The sequence below is a fragment of the Pollachius pollachius genome, assembly GCF_949987615.1.
Source record: "Pollachius pollachius genome assembly, chromosome: 17".
NCBI lineage: Eukaryota > Metazoa > Chordata > Actinopteri > Gadiformes > Gadidae > Pollachius > Pollachius pollachius.
Genome location: NC_136950.1, coordinates 9,785,622 through 9,810,590, shown reverse-complemented (window position 1 = coordinate 9,810,590; position 24,969 = coordinate 9,785,622). Strand labels below are relative to the sequence as shown.

General features: G+C 45.2%; 2 protein-coding genes across 5 annotated transcripts in view; both read left to right on the top strand.

The window, feature by feature from the left end:
* Positions 1 to 4,779, top strand: part of ube3c (ubiquitin protein ligase E3C) — a gene marked incomplete at its 3' end in the record, with an annotated part of 30,600 nt that extends 25,821 nt beyond the window's left edge. For all 4 annotated transcript variants that reach the window (XM_079754255.1, XM_079754253.1, XM_079754256.1 and 1 more), the window contains exons 21-24: positions 763 to 951; positions 2,309 to 2,375; positions 2,724 to 2,854; positions 4,609 to 4,779. In XM_079754255.1, the coding sequence (XP_079610381.1) occupies positions 763 to 951; positions 2,309 to 2,375; positions 2,724 to 2,854; positions 4,609 to 4,779 (558 nt within the window). The remainder of the gene's footprint in view (positions 1 to 762; positions 952 to 2,308; positions 2,376 to 2,723; positions 2,855 to 4,608) is intronic.
* Positions 4,780 to 8,020: 3,241 nt separating this feature from the next.
* On the top strand, positions 8,021 to 24,422 carry dnajb6b (DnaJ heat shock protein family (Hsp40) member B6b). Its single transcript, XM_079754495.1, has 10 exons — positions 8,021 to 8,121; positions 12,255 to 12,391; positions 13,603 to 13,712; positions 14,035 to 14,115; positions 14,238 to 14,345; positions 17,159 to 17,275; positions 17,858 to 17,993; positions 18,159 to 18,229; positions 23,414 to 23,545; positions 23,832 to 24,422. Exons 2-10 carry the CDS (start codon positions 12,327 to 12,329, stop codon positions 23,930 to 23,932), a joined length of 921 nt encoding a protein of 306 aa, XP_079610621.1. The 5' UTR covers positions 8,021 to 8,121; positions 12,255 to 12,326; the 3' UTR covers positions 23,933 to 24,422.
* The last annotated feature ends 547 nt before the right edge of the window (positions 24,423 to 24,969 follow it).

Here is a 24,969-nt window from a genome sequence, read left to right as displayed (position 1 = left end):
AGGCTGGAAACACCTTCACCAAGAACACATGACTAGCCCTGCTTGGACACATCTCTAGCCCTGCCTGAACACATCTCTAGCCCTGCCTGAACACATCTCTAGCCCTGCCTGAACACATCTCTAGCCCTGCCTGAACACATCTCTAGCCCTGGTGGAGCACATCTCTAGCCCTGGTGGAACACATCTCTAGCCCTGGTGGAACACATCTCTAGCCCTGGTGGAAGACATCTCTAGCCCTGGTGGAAGACATCTCTAGCCCTGGTGGAACACATCTCTAGTCCTGGTGGAACACATCTCTAGCCCTGGTAGAACACATCTCTAGCCCTGGTAGAACACATCTCTAGCCCTGGTGGAACACATCTCTAGCCCTGGTAGAACACATCTCTAGTCCTGGTGGAACACATCTCTAGCCCTGGTAGAACACATCTCTAGCCCTGGTGGAACACATCTCTAGCCCTGGTAGAACACCTCTCTAGCCCTGGTAGAACACCTCTCTAGCCCTGGTGGAACACATCTCTAGCCCTGGTAGAACACCTCTCTAGCCCTGGTAGAACACATCTCTAGCCCTGGTGAAACACATCTCTAGCCCTGGTGGAACACATCTCTAGACCTGGTGAAACACATCTCTAGCCCTGGCATAACCTTTTCCCTGGGAGTCAGAGAACTCTAACAATGTTTATAGTCTGAATGTTTTGGAGGTTGTTTTTTATTTACATATGAAACCAGATGAAACTCAACCAGTTTCTGAATTTTTTGTGTTAGGTGGTTGAGCTGAAGCTGGGGGGGAAGGACATACCTGTGACGACGGCCAATCGGATCGCCTACATCCACCTGGTGGCGGACTACCGGCTGAACAAGCAGATCCGAGCCCACTGCCTCGCCTTCCGCCAGGGGATCGCCAACGTGGTCAACCTGGAGTGGCTGCGCATGTTCGACCAGCAAGAGATCCAGGTACACCAAGACAACCATGTAGAACCAGTAGGAGACCCAGGTACACCAAGACAACCATGTAGAACCAGTAGGAGACCCAGGTACACCAACACAACCATGTAGAACCAGTAGGAGACCCAGGTACACCAACACAACCATGTAGAACCAGTAGGAGACCCAGGTACACCAAGACAACCATGTAGAACCAGTAGGAGACCCAGGTACACCAAGACAACCATGTAGAACCAGTAGGAGACCCAGGTACACCAAGACAACCATGTAGAACCAGTAGGAGACCCAGGTACACCAAGACAACCATGTAGAACCAGTAGGAGACCCAGGTACACCAACACAACCATGTAGAACCAGTAGGAGACCCAGGTACACCAACACAACCATGTAGAACCAGTAGGAGACCCAGGTACACCAAGACAACCATGTAGAACCAGTAGGAGACCCAGGTACACCAACACAACCATGTAGAACCAGTAGGAGACCCAGGTACACCAAGACAACCTTGTAGAACCAGTAGCAGTGTTTCCACTAGATAAAATGTGTGCCGGCCATGTGACCTGGAAGGTTTCATTTTAACGTTTTTTTTTTTTTTTTTTTTTTTTTACTACTTTCGATATTTGTCAGCTGTGGAGCGTGCCGCTGCTGACAAAGTGTATCGAGAGTGTCTCTGCTGCGTGCAATGCGCATAAGCCTCGTGGCTCTTCCTTCCCCAAGGCGGCTCTGCTGAGCAGTCTTTATCAGAGCTTAGATCGGGCCCAGCAAATCAAGCCCGCACCGGCCCGAGCCCGTGCACGTTCTGTCCGAGCCGGGCCCGACACATGAACTGTAATTATGAGCCCGAGCCCGATTTCAACCCGACATTTTTATGGCATAGATTTCTCCTCAGATTAGGCTAATAAAGCAATGATTAAAAAAACCCACAAACGCTCGATCAAAGGCCCGGCCCGACCCGGCTCGAGGATAGTGGTGGGAAATATCGGCGGGCCGGGTCGGGTCAATCAAAACCCTCATTGTCAAAACCCTCAATGAATTGGGAATAACAAATGACCGCTGTAGCATATTTAAACACAATTCAAATTGTGCAGAGAATTATTTCCATTGATCATTCTGACCGGAGACATTTAGAATTTTCGGTCCTCCTCATTTCTTTTCGGTAAATGACCGGTAATTACCAGACAACGGAAACTCTGACCAGTAGTAGACCCAGGTACACAAAGACAACCATGTAGAACCAGTATGAGATTCTGTGTGTGTGTGTGTGTGTGTGTGTGTGTGTGTGTGTGTGTGTGTGTGTGTGTGTGTGTGTGTGTGTGTGTGTGTGTGTGTGTGTGTGTGTGTGTGTGTGTGTGTGTGTGTGTTGCAGGTGCTGATTTCCGGGGCCCATGTGCCAATCTGTCTGGACGACCTGAAGAAGTTCACCAACTACTCAGGTGAGTGTTCGGTGTTCGCCGGCCTTTCCCCTTCTTGGTTTCACCCTAAAGAAAGATGAGTGTTGTTGTCTCAACTTCCATGCATTTAACACCCCATGACCGATAACTGTAATAAACAAATACTAGTTGAATGTCTTTGAGATTCCCAACCTTTGTGCTGCGCCCCCCATAGTGGTCCTCAACGGTACTGCAGGGACCCTTGCACCACTATTTTTAATAGTGCTTTTAAAAATATTCCTCTTCACGCCATCAAGTCGTGACCCTATGACCTCCAACGGGTTCACGAGCCCTACTTTAAGACGGCGGTCTAGAGTAAATGACGCGAGGTGCTCTGTCTCCTGATCCCAGGGGGCTACACGGCCACCCATCCAGTCATCGAGACCTTCTGGGAGGTGGTGGAGGGCTTCACGGACGAGGAGAAACGCAAGCTGCTCCTCTTCGTCACCAGCTGCTCCAGACCTCCGCTGTTTGGCTTCAAGGTAAACTCCCTCCTCTCTCTTCTTCTCTCCTCTAATCGATGCATCCTCATCTGCTTTTCACTTCGTTTTTGTTAGCTGTTGTCCTCGACCCGCGAGTTCACCCCGGACTAGACCGGGCCCATGAGTTGAGAGAGTTCTGTCAACGTTTGACCCAGGAAGTGGCCTGGTATGGCCAGGTGGGCAGGTTGACTCAGGATACAGAGCTGTCCTCTGAGCTAATGGTGCTGTAATGAAAACACCGGCCCTGATAACAGCGCTCTGATGATCATTTTCAAATTAAAGGCGCGATAAGAACAGCCGGCCAGGCGGGGCCTTATCAGTTCATGACCTGCTTCTGTTAAAGGGCTTTTATTCTGTTAAGTCTCGGCCTGGGTAAATATTACCATTTCAGAACCCCGACCGCTGGTTGAACTTTCAGAATCTCGCCTTCTGTTTGACACGACAGAAACGAGTCATTTCCTGTGAAAAACATTCCAGCGGTTCTTCTGAGTCATGGAGGCCGGATTTGTGTAGCATTACTTACTGATAAGAGTTTTTTTCATTCATCTGGCTTCGGTTGGGACACCTGGAGTGTTATTTATTTTTTGGATGCGAGGAGGACGGCAGAAAGTGTTCCTGGGAGCCATTAGCCAGTTTATGTGTCTTTACGTGGCACCGGGCGGAAACTGTAATCGTCATATGATTGGTTTTAGTACTCTTTATTACTCTCATTAGACGGGAGGGACGACGACGTAATGGATGCACCAAACTCTGCTAAAAGCCCCGTTTCACTGCCTCCCTTCCGTCTCCGTTAATGAATTTGACTTTGGAGAAAAGTGCGGCGCTCCTCCCCTCCTCCTCCTCCTCCCGGAGGAGGAGGAGGAGGGGGGGAGGTGATTTGTGGGGAGAGCGGCCTGTTGACCTGGTCCCCGCTCTGCGCCAGCCAAGCCTTAATTAGCTGTCGGCGAGGGCGCTCCATCCCTTCAGAGGAGCGATAGTTCTGTCACGGGAAGCCATTTAAAAAAGATGATGGAAACGCCTTTTTTCCTCCGGGTTGGGTTTTGTCCAGGCGACGGCTCGGGTAATGACACTTCCTCAATAAGCAATGATACTTTAATACGGTAATTGGCAGAGCAATGGGGGTCATTACGGCCCTGGCCCCTTGGAAATGTTGAGCGGGCGACGACACGGAGAACCGACCGTAGCCTAAGAGCCCCGGTTACACTTGACGCACAATTGAAACTGCCGTGTTTGCGCTTTCAAAGTGTTTAGGGAGCAGATGGAAGCGTGACGTTGGGGTCAGATCAGCGCAGTGTGTGCACCGTACTCCGCCCAACTAGTCAGACTTTTCCAACAAAGGCAGATCCCTGCAAGACTTCATCTGAAAAAAAAAAAGCCTGATTAGCAACATGATCAAGGGGTGGGGGGGGGGACTGGAGATGAGATTGTGGGGGAGTTTGGGGGGGGCTAACCATCCTGTGAATTTATTCCGCCACTCTATTAGCCTCCCACTTAATGTCCGTCTTTCCCCTCCTATCCCTGATGGAGCTTTGGGGCGTTGTGATGATGGCTAACAGGTCTTGAGGCACTTATTCAGGCTGTTTTCAACAGCCGGACAGTTTGGCTGTTTTAGTCCCTGTAGGGGACACGAGGTGTGTGTGTGTGTGTGTGTGTGTGTGTGTGTGTGTGTGTGTGTGTGTGTGTGTGTGTGTGTGTGTGTGTGTGTGTGTGGTGGGCCTGAGTCTAACTTTTTGCCTCATGGTGTGTGTTCCCAGGAGCTGTACCCGGCGTTCTGCATCCACAACGGGGGCAACGACCTGGAGCGTCTTCCCACCGCCAGCACCTGCATGAACCTGCTGAAGCTGCCGGAGTTCTGCGACGCCAACCTGATGAGGAACAAGCTGCTGTACGCCATTGAGTCCTCCGCTGGCTTTGAGCTCAGCTGAGGAGGGTGGGGGGTCCAGGTGGGTGGGGGGAGGGGGTGGTTAAGTAGGCCCTGGATGGGTAAAAAAAAAAAAGAAGGAAAGAAGAGAAACATGATGATGCACAATGAGCTGCCTAGGACACTGTGTGTGTGTGTGTGTGTGTTGAGGGGGGGGGAAATGAGTGTGTGTGTGTGTGTGTGTGTGTGTGTGTGTGTGTGTGTGTGCGGACTGCAGCAGGGTCTGAAAGGGATGAGGAGTAACGCAACAGTAAAAAAGATTCAAATCACCCATAGCGACAGCCCCACTCAGCAGGAGACGCTGTAGGCGTTCTCTGAGCAGGACTGGTGCTGCTTACCGGTGGCACACTAGACCTTTTTTTAATTGTATAGACTTTTAAATAACTTAAATGTTTATTTTCTTTGCTTCTACGCATTTAAAGCAGACTATTACAGACCTATAACACCCTACAGAATACGTCTTTCTTTCCTCGGAGCCAACGAGCCAGAACGTTGTCCGCCTAAATATGGAGGACGGTCGCAAACCGTGCCCCAACATCATGTGGTAGAGGCAGGCGAAGGAGCCCAGTCTGGAGACCGCCACCCCTTCCGGCTGTCCTGCCGACGTCCCGTCAGAGACGGACCAGACACGGGACAATCTACACTCTGAACCCCCTTCATCGTCGTTGCCCCCCCCGACCGGTCGGCGGGCCGGTGGTTATAATGAACAGCTACGTGTGTGTGAAAACGTGTCCGCTACTTCAGTACACGTCTCCCCCCCCCCCCCCCTGTCGGAAAGAGAGACGCGTGGACGAGGATTGTTATGGATGTGTGAATATGTACATGTTTACAGGAAGTCTTGTATGGAACATTTAATCAGTAATTGTACAGTTATTTTGTGTTTTTTGTTCTTTTCGTTATGCTTCATGTCCCTATGGTTTCTCCGCGTCGACGGTTTCCTTTGGCAGGCGTTGATGAGCTGGATCTGTGTACCGACGGAGTGAATATCGATGAATAAACCCAATTGTTTTGCATTCCCTGCTCCCGGTGTGTTTCTGTGCGCCCTGGCTAGTGCGAAGCTACGATCTGCTGATAAAAGTGGACTTTGTGGGGACACGCAGCTGAGTTTTGTGGCCTCTGACATATAATTAAAGAAACATCCAGTTAAGGAGTGCTGGGCACCGCGGCTCTGCCCCGACGTGCATTACCACATGCACAAATTAAGAAGGTGGCTCCCTCATAAATCTGCCTGCCCTCTAGCGCGATCCTGTCCCAGAAAGATGCTATCCTGCTTGGACCAGCTCCATCCCTCCCTCTCCTCTCTCCCTCTATTTCTCATCCATCCCCTCTTCCTCTATCCCTCCCTCTCTCTCTCCCTCCATCCCACATCCCTCCCTCTCCCTCTATCAATTGATCCCCTATCCCTCTCTCCTCTCATCCCTCCCTTCATCCCTCTCTCCCTTCATCCCTCGTCCCAACCTCTTCTTTCGCTCCATCCTTCTCTCCCTTCATCCCTCTCCTCTATCGCTCATCCATCCTTCCCTCTCTTCTCTGTCCCTCCATCCCTCTTTCTCCCTCAGCTCTCTCCTCTGTCCTCCCTCTCTCCTCCGTCTCTCCTCCTTCCCTCCCAGCCTGTATACCAGCCAGGGAAACTGAGTGGTAATTGGGTCTTAAAAAGCAGAGCTGTCTCTGAAATGAGGCGTTCATCTCAATTACTACAAGATTTATTTCGGACTATTAGCCGTGATGAATTCTCTCTGACAAAGTTAATGCAGGATGCTATGAATCACTGTGTGTCTGTGCGCTATACTTTAGATCGCTCATCGTCCTCTTAATAACTAATTGAAGCTTTTAGCTTTATTTATCTGAACAGTCAACACCAACAGCACTCGTAAAGGTGGACTGCACTTTAAGAGAACATTGGACCCGCAGTGTCATCCAATTCCTGTCTCGGATGAAAGTTTTGAGGCAGTCTAATTTAGGGAGGAAGTTGAGATTCGGGTTAATTATAACCATACATCTGAGCATGGTGATGATCATCATAATGTTAATGGTCTTCTCTAATGCTCAACTTAAACGCCGATTCATATCCCCGCTGGTCATGAATCTGATAAATCAGACACTACCGCCATCTTGCGGTCTAATCGTTATGCTTTACCTAAATTAATTTGCACCGTTTAGTTTTAATCTTGCCCATTGTAATTGATTGGAGAAACAATTGCATTGGAAGAATAAATGAATTATACGGAAAAGTAAGAGCGCCATTATTTTAGAACTTCATTTCATATCGGTTATAATCACTTTAGGTAAAGCAACAGGGCACATTTGTCTGTCATCTGAGCCGAAATCGATCCGTTCATATTTTCAGCAGTTGAAGGGCTTTGGCGTTTTGATTTGTTTCATTTTATTGCCTATCAAGATGTCATGAAACGTTAAGCACGTTCAGTCATACATCGCCAGAGGAAAGTGGAATGTCGTGTCGGATAAGACTGTAATCATTTACACTAGCGGTATCAGCCGTGGTGATGGTGATGATGTTGATGGCGGCGGGATGTGATTATCTTTTCTTATTATCCATTGGGGTTGAGGATGTGATTAAAGAAGGGCTCTGCGCTGCGATTTTAATTGGTTATTGACCGCCATAATGTCTTCTATAATTAATAGACATCTATCATCTCGACTCGTACCCGCTGCCTGGCACGCGCTCCGGCCGGGACGTCCTTCTCTTTCAAATCAATGGCGGGCAATATCTTCGTTTCACTTAAAACTGAAATGACCCACCCGGCTTTACAGACGTAATTAACCTGGGCAAGTGGATAATTCCCTAATAACTTTATCCACATTATTAACATGTGAGCTCATTCGTTTCTGCCCAGTAGGCCTATTTGTAAATTAAGAGGCCTAGGCCTATAGTTTGTCAAATATTGGAGCCAGAAATAATACAAGTTTAACAAGAGTCTCTCATCTTCTAATCCGCATTCCAGCACTTGGATGATTTCGATTGATCAGGCCTAGGCTCCTGCTAACAATAATAATGTCGATAGTTCCTCCAGCAATGTTTGCGCCTCTCTCGGCGGCCAGCAGATGGCGCAAGAGGCCGGAACGCAGAGGACGCGTGTTTCTACAAAATCAAGAGAACAGTCCAACAAAGTTGGCAGAAGTACATTTGATTAACAAGGGAAAGAAAAACAGGGACTGTCTAACAACAAGTTTGGGACAAGGAGGAGATTAAGATATCTCGGGACATGCGCAGTACCGCTTCCGCACTGAGCGACTTGGCGGCGCGCAGCGATGGGCCGTTATAAGAACCCCGAAGAGAAGCGACTCCACAAGACGCAGCGCTTCCAGAGACTTTCCCCTTGAACAGGTAAGTTTTACTGGACGGTAACGTGATGTCGTTTGATGTTAAGGTATTTTCTTCTGCTTGGAGGCTGATCCATCTAGCGCGTCTGTCCGCGTCGCAGTCGCGTCAGTTGATCTCCCTGGTGTCCGCGTCGCTCTCTAACCGCATCTTCTTCTTACTATGGTCATGATAATATGTAATAAGCCTTTTAGTTTATTAGCGTTATCTCCTAGTCCCAATAAATGCATCAACAACATATACGACTTGGGTTGCAGTGTCAGCATACCCTAACTACGAGGTGAAAAACAACTTAAAACTATATTTCAGGCTTAATGGGAAGGTGTTTAAATGACCGCCCCTGTTCGGGTGAGACCGTGTTTACGGAACCAGAGGCTAGTGAACAAGTTCGGTTTTGGCACTACAATGATGTTCCCAACATTAGTAAGCAATGCATTTATTCAACAACCTCCCTCAGTTCTGTAACTTAGTGGAAGCCAGAGGCAGAGCCCTCAGGGACCCCTTCAGGTGAAGCGGTACGCACCAGAGTTCTCTGCTTATCTTTTAACGACAGGGCGTACAGGGAGGAGAAGCCTCCCTGTACCTGCTTTCAGAATCGCATTCCTGCTGTCAGGTGTGTTGACACAGGGATCGGCTCCGAGGAGAGGACTGTTTCTGAGGATAGTTGTCCCAACCAAATGTTTGACGACCAGGGTCCAGGTCAAGGTAACATGGACGTGATGTCATCACTTGACCCATTTTCGACAAAGACCCATTCGGTCATGTTATAACACGACCCATAACGGATTCGACCCACATTTGGCGAAATGGTTAACACAACATAGTTAACCGCATTTTAAAACAAACCCTATATTCAACCTATACATTTTTTTTATAAAAAATAAAGTTTCAACTCTCTAGTAAGAAACTCTGACTTATAATAATATAGTCGGCCTATTGTCGAACCAAGAGAACTACTTTTCTCAGCGTATCAACACATCTTCTGGGCGCTCTGGTCTTCAGCCACCGCTGCAGCTCTTTACTTAAACTGCAGGTGAGTCCAGAACAGCTATTTTCTATTGTAAACGTTTGCTTTATATTTAATTTATTTAAAGATACGTAACTTGCGCATTATCAAACAATGCTTATTGGGTTGATAACATTTCTTTAAGGTATACATTATACTTTTTCCACAATGGTGCTAGCTGGCAACGTCGTGCAACTTTCCAAATGCAAAATTAAGACGTTATTTTGCTTTTGCACTCAATGGTCTTTGGTTTTTTTTAGGGCCTTTTTGAACATTGGAAGGGATGGGGCAGAGTGTATGTGGAGTGGCAGGCGTTTCCAGAGTGTGGGAGCATTGGCTGGTAACAAGTGGAGCTGTTGGTGTTGATGTTAATCGTTGATTAGTAGCCTACTTTTTAAGTCTGTTTGATATTAACTTTGACCATTCAATTATTACAAATAGTCAAATTGCGTATAGGCTTACTTTATGGGTCAGCAATGTAATAAGGTTACAATCCAATATAGGCACATTATCAACAACATCAACAAAAGTATTCTCCAACATGATGTTGGAGAAGAATGTTCTATTCATCCCAGTGTGGCCTGTTGTTTGAGGCCCTGTGTGTGTTTGGTTGGTCTCAGAGACAGGTGACGCCTGGTTCTGTTCTGTTGGCTTCTCAGTGTCTGAGAGCCGGTACGCACTGTAGCATTGTGGGTAATGGCTGACCCACATTTCTCTCTCTGAAGGCGCTTTTCATCAGGACACTCTTGTGTTCTGGGTCAAAAGACACACACACACATACACACATACACACACACACACACGCACACACACACACACACACACACACACACACACAAACACACACATACACACCCACACAAACAAACACTTTGTGCGGAATGCTTGAGACAACAAAGAGCACGAGAACACCTACACACACACACACACACACACACACACACACACACACACACACACACAAAGAGACTACAAACTATACACAGGCCATACAAGCTCTTTGTGATATGCACACAAACAAACACACACATTCACAAACACTGTTCCACATACATTGCAAGACACACAGAAACACACACTGTGCCCATATTGTTTTCTTCATAGTTTATTGCATATCTTAGACGAGGGGCAGAGGTTAGTGGAGTGGGTGTAGGAGAACATACTTAGTACTACCAGAGAGTTCAGTCTATAAGCATACCTACAGTCAATCATTGTTTTTCTTTTTACACTGTACATGTGGGATTTCCATACTCTTATAGTCTTATATCATATTTTTAATCGAGATAGGAGTAGTCTTTGGTTAAACCGGATCTGTTTATTTTAGATTGCTTTCCGGTGCCTAAGGAGATAAATACGATGGCGTGCAGAGGAGCGCCGTGTAGGCCTTCTCGCCAACAACAAATATGTCTGCCACTGCTCAATGAAATAAAAGCAACCGACTGCCCAACAGAGTGAAATGCTAGGGAAAAAAAAGTTTTGTTATATATTTCTTGCAATCATCAAAATAAGACTATTTGAAGCCTCAATTTGAATCTATAGTAACTAACCTAACACCCAATGACACAAACGCTAGCAACCCATCCTAACACATATCAAAACAAAGCTTTAATTTACTCACCAGCAGTCTCAGGCAGCAAAGGTCACAGGTTATATTTAGCAAGCTGAACTAGCTCACTGGTTGTTTGCTGGGTGTTAGCTGTATGGCTAAATCTGTCTTTCAGATTTTAAGGAATTGTTCTGGTGCTAGTAGGATCCGAATAACAGTTGCATCTGCATATAAATAATTGGAAAGAACAAATATTATATTATTTTAATTTGATCAACAATCATAATAGAGCAAAGTTTTGAACAAAATGTGCACCAGTTTAACATAGTTATCTTATCTTCAACACGAGTCGCACTGATACACTCAACGTTGTTTGCTCCTCAAATGCTTGTGAGGGCCAACCTTCAATGGTCCTTACGTGTCTTAAGTCCTCACAAGCGATTAACAGGACAATGTTTAATCTGGTCAAGGAATCCTTATACTACTGAAATGCATTCTAAAAGCATAGTATAATCTAATACTTTGCTAATATAACCTCTGAGCATTGAAATACCCCCACAAGATAGCCGTTAGAATTGAAATGATTTTCGAGTGTTGGTTCTATTACTTCGACAAGCTATCTTTAAAGTATGTAAATACATTGTAAAGCACAGTATAACCTTATACTCCTTCCATCAAGCCAACCTTAAAGTACTGAAATTCTTAAAAAAAGAGAGTGGACTGTCATCTTCTCCCCCAAGCCTAACTTAAAATATTTAAATACATTCTAAAAGCACAGTTTAATCATATGGTAATCTATATCTGAGAGAGTTTTCAACTCATCTCAGATCTCTACAGGTCTGGACATGTTGGCTTGCTCCTCAGTCCTTCTTCCGAGCACATACATTAATGATTTTTTTAAAACCACCTATCAAGCAGAAATGGTCAAATATAACAGGCAGAACAGCACATCAGCATTGGGGATCCTTCTGGTGTGTTGACAGTGATCTCAGTGTGCGGTCGGGAGTTAATGAAACCCAGATCCATAATGTCAATCACCAAACTTTTAGCTTCCTTGCTCCTTGAGGTCTTCTTCTAAGTCAAGGTCAAACAGTTTTTCTTTCATGATCAAATGCACCACATGGTCATTCCATACAATGTGCACGGACAACAAAGCAACAGCCTCGTGTGACGTAGCATGTTGTCGTTGTACAACATGTCTCAAAATATTAAAAACAAGACAAACAAGCAGCAGCTGTCTTTCCTGTCATGGGTCTTGATGCTGTCATGTGTATTAATACACCCATCAGATCTGAGTGTCTGAAGGTGTGGATCAAGGCCAGGCCAGCATAGCGCTGTCCCTCTCAGAGCCATTATGTAACCTGACTGTCCCGCCGAAAGCTTCTCTATTCCTGTGCTCCCCCCCCCCCCCCCCCCCCCCCCCCCCCAGACACACACACTCATATTAAGATGCCCTCTCCTCCACCGTTGCCAAGGGACGTAGCGCTAACACCGCGCTTACAGCGGTCCTAGCCACAGTCCCTTCACCGCACGCACTGCTAATCTCACTGTGTCACTAACGTAGCTCCGCTATCTCTCCATTTGTAGAGCCCAGAGGAGGAGCCTAACTTCTGACGCAGCGCACCTATCCACACCCCCATCCACACACCCCACAGAAGCATGGTGGACTACTACATAATTCTTGGAGTGCAGAGGAACGGGTCGGCGGACGAAATCAAAAAAGCGTAAGTTATCCGCTCGCCTTGCCTGCCTGTCGGGTGCTCTATGATGAGGTAACGATGAGGAAATTAGTCTTATTTTAACAATACTGGCCATGTAGCCTCACACAGGCACGCACACACACACACACCCACAGCCACTGAAAGATAGACAGACACACACACAAATTGTATTTGGTTATACATACACTCACAGAAACACAAATTGTGTTTGGGTATAAACACACTCAGACACACTCACACAAGGCTTACGGTTACTTTGTGACATCATGCGGGTGACCTTCGTGTTCTCAGGGTCAACCAGCTGGAATGCCAGAGTACCACTGAGGGGTGCTGTCTTCACCCCCTCAGCTCTTATGTTAAACCTGTTCCTCAAAGAGCTGTAGGGAGGACAGTGCACATGACAAGGGTGGCACAGGTGTGGTCTGGGGTCCTGTGGGGCAGGGACCTAGATATATAGCATAAAGGGCTAGGCTAACCCTAACCCTTAATGCTTATTTAGGATTGGCACAACATGACAGAGTATTGCCAACGAAAAAATCCCATGATTCATTCTGATGAACAAGCCAATATAAAGGCGGAGGTTAGGACAAAGCCCGTGAACAGATACAGCATTCAAACTGGTTCTCATGACATTAAGCTACTTTGCTGAGCCATAACCCGCTCTCTGTCAAGATGTATTCTCTGCTGTGTGTGTGTGTGTGTGTGTGTGTGTGTGTGTGTGTGTGGGTGCGCGTGAGCCTGTGTGTTTGTGCATGTGTGTGTTTATTTGTCCTTCTCTGTTGGTTAAGCTGTGTGTTTGTTCACCCAAACAGAATGTGCGTGTGTCTGTGAGTGTGTGTGTGTTTGTCCCTCTCTGTAAGTTTACTATTGGCATTCATTCCATTAATGTGCGTGTGTGTGTGAGTCTCCTTGTCATTATGCTAGGTTATGTGCAGGGTTTTTTGTGTGTATATGTTTCGACCGGCCCGTGTGAGTCTGTGTCTCCTTGTGTGTTTGCATCTCATGTGTGTTTACGGTAGTCTTGGTTACAACCCTAAAAAAAGATCAGATGATTCTCCAGGGCTTTAACTGCTAACTGTTTTAAAGCAGTGCCTCTGTGGCCTCATACAACCATATGATTGGAATGGACACAATCTCTAGAATACATTCACAATATCGTTTATTTAGAAATATACTGACAACATCCAGATTTATTACAACCAATTTTTCCAAAGGTACCGAAAGCTGGCGTTAAAATGGCACCCGGACAAGAACCCTAACAACAAGTGCGAGGCAGAGAGGAGATTCAAAGAGGTAGCAGAGGCCTACGAGGTGCTGTCGGACGGTGAGAGATGAACCTGTTGTGCTGGTTACCTGTTGCCCTGGTTGCCTGTTGTCATGATAACCTGTTGCCCTGGCTACCTGTTGTTGTGATGACCTGAGGCCGTGGTTACCTGTTGGCCCAGGTTACCTGTTGCCCTAGTTACCTGTTGCCTATGGTAACCTGTTTCCCTGAATACCTGTTGGCCCAGGTAACCTGTTGTCATGGTTATCTGTTGTCCCGGTTACCTTTTATCTCATTTACCTGTCTTCAATGGGTACCTGTAAGATAGCCTTAGGTTCTGTGTAACACGTGCCGCCGCTGAGTCCTTCTCCTCTGGCCCCAGCCACCCAAAGGGCCAAGTATGACCGCTGTGGAACAGAAGGAATGTCAGGCAGGATGGGCGGGGGATGCGGAGGAAGTTCAGGTAGGACATTAAGACGTCTTGAACATGACATCACACCAACATGACATCAGTATTTGTTGATGTATTTATTATTCATGATGTATGTGTTGATGTATTGATTATTGCTTGTGTATGTGTTGCAGGAGGGCACTATCAGGCTCACTTTAGTAGTAGCAGCTTCACATTCCGTAATCCAGAGGACGTTTTCAGGGACTTCTTCGGTGGTGCGGATCCGTTTGCAGATTTCTTCGGTAAGGCCTCTAAACCCACTAACCATAACCCGCCAACCCTAACCCTAACATTGCACACCGTTCATAAATCAAACTAACCCCAACCCTTACCGTTCACACATCTAATAAAAACAAACTAACCCTTATCGTTCACACCTGTAATAAACCCTAACAAACCCTTACTCTTACCTTTCACTCCTGTATAAACCCTAACTAACCCTTACTCTTACCTTTCACTCCTGTATAAACCCTAACTAACCCTTACTCTTACCTTTCACTCCTATATAAACCCTAACTAACCCTTACTCTTACCTTTCACTCCTGTATAAACCCTAACTAACCCTTACTCTTACCTTTCATTCCTGTATAAACCCTAACTAACCCTTACTCTTACCTTTCACTCCTGTATAAACCCTAACTAACCCTTACTCTTACCTTTCACTCCTGTATAAACCCTAACTAACTCTTACTCTTACCTTTCACTCCTGTATACACCCTAAATAACACTTACTCTCACCTTTCACTCCTGTATAAACCCTAACTAACCCTTACTCTTACCTTTCACTCCTGTATAAACCCTAACTAACCCTTACTCTTACCTTTCACTCCTGTATAAACCCTAACTAACACTTACTCTTACCTTTCACTCCTGTATAAACCCTAACTAACCCTTACTCTTACCTTTATCTCCTGTAATAAACCCTAACTAACCCGTACCTTTCACTCCTGTAATAAACCCTAACTAACCCTTACTCTTACCTTTCACTCCTGTAATAAACCCTAACTAACCCTTACTCTTACCTTTATCCCTGTATAAACCCTAACTAACCCGTACCTTTCACTCCTGTAATAAACCCTAACTAACCCTTACTCTTACTTTTCACTCCTGTAATAAACCCTAACTAACCCTTACTCTTACCTTTCACTCCTGTAATAAACCCTAACTAACCCGTACCTTTCACTCCTGTAATAAACCCTTACCCTAACTGTCACAGATGCGTGCGTGTCTGTACAAGCACAAGTGTAAACCGTTGGGTGTGGTGCCTGCAGGTTCAGAATCAGAGCAAATTGATATGCAGTGAATTAGACCTTACGTTACACCAAAAACAATTATATTATTCCTTAAGGTGGCAGTAGAAGCTCAATAACGATAAGGAATTGTGAATAAAGAAGCTCACACTGAATGACAGGCAGGCCCAATTGCTACAGCTGTATAAATAAGTTTTGCAAATGCGCATTCGCGCACTGTGATTATGGATTTAACGCTATGCTATACATGCACACTCACTTACAGCGGGGTATTTTACACGTTAACCTTTCTCCCCTGTCATAAAGCCTTACATTATGGACCAGGAATGCAAAAACCAAACCTAACCCTCCTTTTCCAACTGGGTGTCTAGGTTAGGCTAGGTTAACGCTAACGTTGAGAAGTAACATAGGGATGGTTAAGACAATCAAACACAATCACACTGTAATCAATATGTTATAAGTGTAAACTAGTGTTAGTCCTGAAACCAGCTTGGACAGAATGAAATATAATAAATTAGTTACTCACTTTGTTGTATTGCTAACACTGTATTGCTAGTTTAATAGTATATGAATATTGCTTGTAGGTATAGTATTGCTAGTATGCCTACTTCAGTTTAAAAGTAATTGATAGTAGTTAGTATTGTACTATTATAATAGCTTCACTTATTAGTATTGCTAATATTGCGAACATGACATTCTAATTGTAGGTAGGTCGCTGGGCAGTGATTGGTTGGTGTGGTGTTCTCTGATTGGCCGGTGCTGTGGACAGGGTCTGGGTTGGTAGGCATGTGGTCTGAGCACATGCAGCTCTAAATATGGAGAGCAGACAGTGGACCGAAATGAGGACCTACATCACTCTGGTGGAATGCTTTCAAAAATAGCTTCTGTATTAAAACAAGAGTAGTTTGAGTAACACCAGGGAGGGAGGCTAGTGTGTGTGTGTGGGTGTGTGTGTGTGTGTGTGTGTGTGTGTGTGTGTGTGTGTGTGTGTGTGTGTGTGTTTGCAGTTGTACACGCACATACTCATTGACACGTGAAAGGTTTGGTACAACTTGCGTCATTGTTTGAAACCTGAGAATTTCCAAATGCTTGTTTTGATCGAGAACTTAAAAAGTCAATGAATCCGCTGTTTCAGCTGGAATTCGAACACCATGAGGTTTATCAAAAACATATTTTGGCTGAGAGTTTTAGGAAGGAGGGAGGGCGTATTTTGACCCTGCGCAACTTAGTGATACCTTTAGTAACGTCACTGCAATATAGTGAGCAGAATTGTGTATGAAATGCGCTGTTCACCATGTCGTTATACTGAGAAGCTCAATCCTCAACCGGACGCAGACATCAAAATAAGCCGCTGTTCAGACCGACATCCACACATCCACACACACCGTAGGGATACAGGAAGTGTACAGGAAGCCTCACCCTCTCTCGGACATGATCATTAAAATCAACTGCTTTCCAGAGCACGTTCCACACATCCACACATCATTATACTATTAGTGTCAGAGAAGCTCAACCCTTTCTCGGTCAAGCACTGCCCACTGCACATATGATGTAGGATTTTACACCTGTTTTCTCTAGCATACAAATTTGAGTAACAATTACAAATGGCATAGATTACTAAATTCATCCCAATCATTGAAGAAATATAACCACGTTTAAAGCGACCAGCTTTTCAAAGAGGAGGTTGAGCATATATGGTGTGTTTCCTCCCAAAAACAAGTAGATTTAACCATAGTGTGTTTCATGGTTGGTCCATCGGGGTTTGATAAGTAATAGCGGTGTTGTGACCCCCTCCTCCCTCCCAGACGACTCCTGTCATGGCGTCCTCCACAGGGGTCTGGGGGGTCACCATGGGGGGGTGACCCACAGCTCCGGGGGATCCTACTCCCAAAGCTTCAGCTCCAGCTCAGGGTTTAATTCTGGTAAATACTAACGTACTACCACACAAACACACAAACACACACAACGGCAATCCTTTCGCTATCTGCTCACACCTCTAGGCCAGATGTAGAGCTCTAATCTAGCTGTTAAACATTACAATTTTGAACTCTTGTATGGATGTAGTGCTCCGGGACAGATGTTAAACTCTAATCCAGATGTTGAGCTCTTAACCAGATGTTTAAATTCTAATCCAGATGTTTTCCATATGAAGAGCTGTAATCCATTTGTTACACTCTAATCCAGAATTAACCTCTAATACAGAGGTAGAGATATTATCCAGTTGATCAAATCTAGATGTTGAATCTCTAATCCAGATGTTTAACCTCAAATCTGTAATCTAGATGTTTCCCCTTTAATCTAAAAGGTAAACTCTAATGTAGATTTATGAAACTGTAATCTGTTCAACGTTTAAACCATATTAAAGATTTAAATATCGAAATTTGCACCTAGATTTAGAGCTTTTATCCAGATGTTTAAAATCTAACCCAGATGTTGAACTCTTATCCAGATGTTTGAACACAAACCCAGATGTTGAACTCTAACCCTGCCTCTCTGTCTCTTAGGGTCCACATCGTTTGGCCAGTTGGGGGGGATCGGTGGCGGGTCTATCTCCTCTTTTGGCTGCGGGGGCGGGGCGAATGTCAAATCAGTCTCAACCTCCACCAAGTTCATCAACGGCAGGAAGATCACTACCAGGAGGTACAGTCTGTCCATCTATCAGTCTGTCTGTCTCTCGGTCTGTCCACCTATATAGATACACGTATGTAGTTGCATACGTTTGCTTGTTATGAAGCTTATTCAAATGTTCATCTGTTTGTGTGTGTGTGTGTGTGTGTGCGCGTCTGCGTGTGTTTGTGTGTGTAGGATCGTGGAGAACGGCCAGGAGAGGATTGAGGTGGAGGAGGATGGTCAACTCACGTCTGTGACAGTCACCGGTAAGGCGGAGGAGCTCAACCTGTGTCATTAGTACCTCCACCTGGTCAGCCTCCTGGACAGGAAGGAACCCCCTCCGGAACAGGAAGTGGCTCCTCCTCCTGGGCTAACCACAGAAAGTACAACAGGAAGCAGTGCTGGTATAGCCAGATGCCACTAGAGAGTCATTCCTCTGGCTGTACATATCTTTCTCTCTCTCTCTCTCTCTCTCTCGTCTACTGGACCAAATAGTTTTTTCATCTCATTTTAAGAGCGACCAATATTCCAATTGCAACGGTTACTGTTCAATAGATTCATTATATTTAGTATTTTAATTCTTGGTATTGATTTTAATATTGTTTTATTTTGTACCATTATCCCTTTATTTCCTGCCTCCTGGTTAGAAATCTTAGGTTTAGAAAAGTCAATCGAGACTGGTACAGCGCCTGATTGGGGCTTTAGCAATGCCATGGGTCCATCTTAACCAACCCGTCTCTAACCCCGAGCAGCATGTCTCCACCCTACGTGGATAGAACTGAGCAATAAAGTATTAACCTGTGTGTTCTTCGCGTTTGCTGGGGTCTTTTATTTTTATTTGTTTCCCATCTATGCATGAGCATGTTTTTTGGCGCTTCCCTGACAACGGTTAGCCCACGACCGGCACTGCACACAAATGAACATACTGTACTGGGTTGCATGGACGGATAATAAACATTACCTGTGTTAGTCATATGTCGTGTGTGATGATTTGATTGGCTGCCTGACATCAACACATGCACGCTCCCCTCCCCGCTGCCCCCACCACCACCACGAGTTCATCCCCACCGTCACCTCACCACCACCACGAGTTCATCCCCACTGTGACCTCACCACCACCACGAGTTCATCCCCACTGTGACCTCACCACCACCACGAGTTCATCCCCACTGTGACCTCACCACCACCACGAGTTCATCCCCACCGTCACCTCACCACCACCACGACTTCATCCCCACTGTGACCTCACCACCACCACGAGTTCATCCCCACCGTCACCTCACCACCACCACCAGTTCATCCCCACCGTCACCTCACCACCACCACCAGTTCATCCCCACCGTCACCTCACCACCACCACCAGTTCATCCCCACCGTGACCTCACCACCACCACGATCTCACCACCACCACGACCCCACCAGCATAACACCATCATCACCATCATCTCGCCCCTCACCATGTTTTTATTTAATAATATTACTAGCGAATATAAAATCACCAAAATAACTATAAAATTATCTTGCATTCATCAGAATAACCTCATCGGTTTGCTTTTATTCTTAAAAGTGAATTCTTAAAAATGTTTATTTAACTATCAACTATCCAGCCATTAACCAGACGCTTTATCCAAAGCTTCTTCAGATGAGTGAAGGAAGAAGGGGTTGGTGGACATCTTGCTCAGGGTTAGACTGAAGATACTGGGGACTATGATCTCTCAGATGGGACACTGACTTCTAGACTATCATTCGTCTGACAGGGCTACACAGTGACTCGAGGATAAGGGTCAACATTTTACAGAGACACGGGTTACCTTCAATCATAGTTCATAAGGATGATGTGCAGATGTGTTGAGCAGAACTGTCAGGGCTTTATTATAAGTGTGGTCAGGTATGGGCGCTACCTGGGCAGGTCTATAAACTACCTAGTTAGGTATATGAGCTACCTGGGCTGGTATGTAAGCTACCTGGGCAAGTATATAAACTACCTGGACAGGTATATTAGCTACCTCGGCTGGTATATACCTGGCCCCTCTTGTCCTCACTCTTGTGTGGTAAATGAAGTTCAACTCTTTGTCTTCTAACCACCTTGCCCCCTGTTATTAAATAGGGAAAACATTTAACAGATACACATGTGACCTTCTAGCATAGTTTATTAGGATTATGTGCAGATGTGTTGAGCTGATCTGTCAGGGCTTTATGCTAAGTGTAGGCAGGTATGGGAGCTACCTGGGCAGGTATATAAACTGACTGAGAGGTATATAAACTACCAGGTCAGGTATATAAACTACCTGGTATATATAAACAAAGTGGCAGGTAAAGCAGCTACCTGGGCAGGTATAGCAGCTAAAGGGGTAGGTATAGCAGCTACCTGGGCAGGTATAGCAGCTAACGGGGTAGGTATATAGACTACCTGGTATATATAAAGAAAGTGGCAGGTATAGCAGCTACCTGGGCAAGTATAGCAGCTAACGGGATAGGTATATAGACTACCTGATGCCTCTCGTCCTCACTCATGTCTGCTAAATGAAGTTCAACTCTTTGTCTTCTAACCCCCATGCCTGCCTGTAATTAAAAGTAATCTGCCAGTGACATTTTGGATTTCGCTGGGAGGAAAAAGAATGACCTTTAGTAGACAAATCCATTAAGTGACGAGCAAAATACAATGTGTATCTGAGATAAAGGGCACTTGTGTGTGTGCGTGTGATCATTTGTGTACAAATGTGAATGAGTGTGTTGATCGTGTATGTGTGTGTTTTTTTTGTTTAGTTAATATGTGTTTATGGAATTTGCCCACGGCAGACCAGGGGATGGGTGATCATGTTGGTTCGTGCACAATGAAGTTCAGCTGCAAAACAATCCGTTCACAGTTTATTCCTCTAAGTGGTCTAAGTTACCACATATAAAAAGTACAAGTATAATCTAAAGTTAAAATAGGGAATATATATATTCCCTACCACCACCACGACCTCACTACAGCTTGACATCATCATCCCCATCATCTCCCACTCATTATGTTTAACAGTTTAAACTACTTTAAAACCAGAACTATACAATATTATCACATTTCTTCTGAATCACCTTATCAGTTTGTTGTTTTTAAGAGTGAATTTGTGAAAAAGTTGATTTAACTATAAACTATTCAGCCATTAACCAGAAGCTTTATCCAAATGAGTCACAGTAGGGAGTAACCAGAAGCTTTATCCAAATGAGTCACAGTATGCACCCCACAATTGGGGTGCATCCTGGTCAGGGTTTGACTGCAGCCCCTGGGGATTGAATCCAAAATCCTTCAGCTAGGATTCAAACACTCTGACCACTACTAGACTATCATTCCTCTGACAGGGCTTCACAGGAACACACTAGAGGAAGAGGGGGAAAGCTTGAACCGAAACATGTGTGACCTTGTATCACAGTTCATTAGGATGATTTACAGATTTGTTGTGCAGATCTGTCTGGGCGTTATGGTTAGTGCTGGCAGGTATAGAGGATGTGCAGGTATAGGAGCAATGGGAATATATAGGAGCTATCAGGGCAGGTAAAGGAGTTTCATGTGCAGGTATTGGAGCTACCTGGCGCCTCTCGTCCTCACTCATGCTAAATGAAGTTCAACTCTTTGTCTTCTAACCACCATGCCCCCCTGTAATTAAATGCAATCTGTGGCAGTGACATTTTGGATATCGCTGGGAGGGCAAAGATTGACCTTTAGTCGGAAAAGCCGTTGGACAAGATAGAATTAGTGTCTGAGATTAAGTACATTTGTGGACATTTGTGTATTGGTGTGTGTGTGTGTGTGTGTGTATTGGTGTGTGTGTGTGTGTGTGTGTGTGTGTGTGTGTGTGTGTGTGCATGTATGTGTGTGTGTTTGGGTGCGTATGTGTGTGTGTTTATGTTTGATGAGCGTATGTCTGTATGGAATTTGCCCACGGCAGACAGGGGATGGGCAGTCATGTTGGTTCGTGCACAATGAAGTTCAGCTGCAAAACGCTCCATTCACAGTTTATTCCTCTAAGTGGTCCATCCAAACCTAGCTGGAGCTGCAGTGGGCAGCTGTCCTAGCAGTGACTGAAAAGTTGTGGGATTGCCACATTTAATAAAGTATTTTAATTTAAAGTTCAAACTAAGGCAGGGAATCTGATGTGTTTAAATTCTCTTAACATCCCATCAACAAACAAAAAGGATATATCAAATGCTCTGACGAAATAAAGAATACAATCCGGTATCTGATGCGGTATCTGATGCTGTCGCAGGCATGTAATAAGCCTGTCCAATCTATTCATTCGGGTCGAATGAAATGATTGTATTATGTATTATTATTTAATTGCTATATTTAGTTTCAGGTGCTTTTAAAAAGGAATATTTGAAACGCAGGCGGCACCGTTTGTTAATGGTACAACCATGCTCTCTCCTGGATAGAAACGACATGGCCCTTTTCAGCGAAAGTAAGCTACGAAAATATACGGTATTTGTAGTCCTTAATATTGAAGGATTATGGTCACATGTGATTATTATTCTTTTTCAAAATCAAATTAAAATCAGAATTCTGAGATTGAAGTCAGAACTACAAAAGAATGATCACATGTGGACCTAATCATCTTCCACACTGTAAGAATAAAACGTGAGCAGCATTATATTGTCTGAAAGAATAAACAAAGGATTTCATTCACATCTTTAACCAAACGATAACGTTAATTTATGAATTTGACCAAGTTTGATAATAGTTGCAATAGGCTACATGAGAGCTGACAACTCACTCATTGCGCTTCAGACCAATGAGCCCGTGCACACAATCCCACGCCACGCCGCCACCCCCCCCCCCCCCCCCCCTATTTTTTTTCTCAAATTACACGCTATTAAGCTATTACGCGAACCTTTGAATTATAATAACCTTTTATATAGGCTATAGCCTACGATTTGCCTCGGTTAAAACAGTGCAGAGCTCTTCTGAACGCATAAAGCACCAGCAACCCAACCAACAGGTATATCGGAGGCTGTAAAAAATAGTCCTATACCCGGTGGTCAATAGTGATTATGACCACCTATAATTTTTCGATGGTTTGGGTAAGAATTTGAAGTTATACAACTTGGGAAATGGGTGTAGTCTAATATGACATATCTTCAGCGCGTGGTGGCCACACCGAACGGCCCCAAAACAAATATGCCGCTCAAATCTCACTCTATGAAAACTTGCCCGCCCTCGATACATTATCCATATTAAATGATAATGAACGAAAGACTGCAACGATAGCATCGACATTTTGACGGGCATTCTATGACTATTCCATGGCGTTTGGAGCGTGGGTGTATTACCAGTAGTGTCCACTAGATGGAGACATTGCATAAAATAATAAATAAGTAAGTCAAAAAATACCATGCAATAAAAAAATGGATCAACGTTTATACGTTGTGGTAGTGTTAAGCATAGGAGTTATTTTTTTCTCTGTTTCTCTCAGATGTAGAAGAGGAGGATGTGTTGGGGGGCTTTTGGAGACCGGTTCCCTTCCTCCCCCTTCCCCCTCCCCCCCAGCTCCTTCTCAGACACTCAACCTTCGACCCCAGAGGAGAGGAGGAGAACCACAGCAGAGGTCGGAAAACACAGACATACACACACACACACACACACACACACACACACACACACACACACACACACACACACACACACACACACACACACACACATGCAGCACACACATGTCCCAAGCTCCGCCACCTCAGTTTTTTTTGTCACGTTTGTCTGTGTGTGTGTGTGTGTGTGTGTGTGCGTGTGTGTGTGTGTGTGTGTGTGTGTGTGTGTGTGTGTGTGTGTGTGTGTGCGTGTGTGTGTGTGTGTGTGTGTGTGTGTGTGTGCGTGTGTGTGTATGTGTGCAGGGTATCTGGATACTAGGAGGAAGAAGTTGTGCTTAAAGGAACCAGACTCCCGGAGGAGGAGACTCCTCCCCCGCTTCGGTGGATTCGGCTCCTGGTTTTAGCAGCAGCCCAACAAGACGCACTGGGCCCGTCTGTGCCTGTGTGTCTGACTGTCTGTTTATCTCTCTGTCTGTCGGTCCGTTGATGTTGTGCTACAGCAGCTGACTGTAAATCCCAAAGCAAACGACGCATGACTGTAGCGGCTGTGTTTTTTTGGCCGCTTCAAATAGCTCTTAAGTCTATTTCGGACGGGAAATTTCAAAAACATTATTTTGTGTCTGTTACCGATGCCACCGTGTGACCCTGTCACCTCCTGGAGAAAGATCTTCAACTTTGAACCATAATCTACAATCTCATCAATCACCCCTCTCTCTCCTCTCTTCTGATTGGATAGTTCCCCGAGTGAGGTTGGGAGGGGGTGAGGGGCGAGGGAGTTGGAGGAGGTTGAGGAGGAGATTTTGAGGAGGGGAATGTGATAAAGACTAAGGTGGTGAATTAAAACAACCACACTTCTACAATGTGTAGCTAGCAAACAGCTCAGAGAAATCATGTGATGTGAGAAAATATGCCTTTTCTTTATAGTAATATTATAAATAAAGCTTATCGTTAAACATATGTTTAATTTTGTCTCTATTTAAACTGTATGTTGAGGCCAGGAGGGAGAACAGTGGGGATCAGAAGAGACCTGTATGAACCAGTACATACAAGAAGAGACCAGCAGATACCAGTAGAGAACAGTGAAGACCAGCAAAGACAAATTGAGACCAGTTTAGACCAATAGGGAGACCATCTCTTCTAGAGATCTGAGACCAGTATAATCCAGTGAGTAGGTGAGGCCAGTGGAGACCAGAAGAGGCAAGGTGAGACCAGAAGAGAGCAGTAGAGACCAAGAGGCAGAAGGGTAGGGATCAGAAGAGACCAGTAGAGACCAAGAGGGAGACAAGTAGAGACCAGTAGAAGCCAGTAGAGTCCAAGAGGGAGTCCAGTAGAGAGTAGGAGAGAGATAGGAGGTGAGACTGATGAATATATATAAACCAAGAGAGACCAGCAAAGTCTACTATGGACTAATAGGGAGATAAGGTTTGAGCAGAAGAGACAA

Excerpts from the sequence above, each read along its gene's own strand:
- dnajb6b (XM_079754495.1), top strand. The coding sequence starts at position 12,327 with ATGGTGGACTACTACATAATTCTTGGAGTGCAGAGGAACGGGTCGGCG. Across the intron at positions 12,392-13,602 it reads GCGGACGAAATCAAAAAAGC|GTACCGAAAGCTGGCGTTAA; the intron begins GTAAGTTATCCG and ends ATTTTTCCAAAG. Across the intron at positions 14,346-17,158 it reads TCCGTTTGCAGATTTCTTCG|ACGACTCCTGTCATGGCGTC; the intron begins GTAAGGCCTCTA and ends CCTCCCTCCCAG.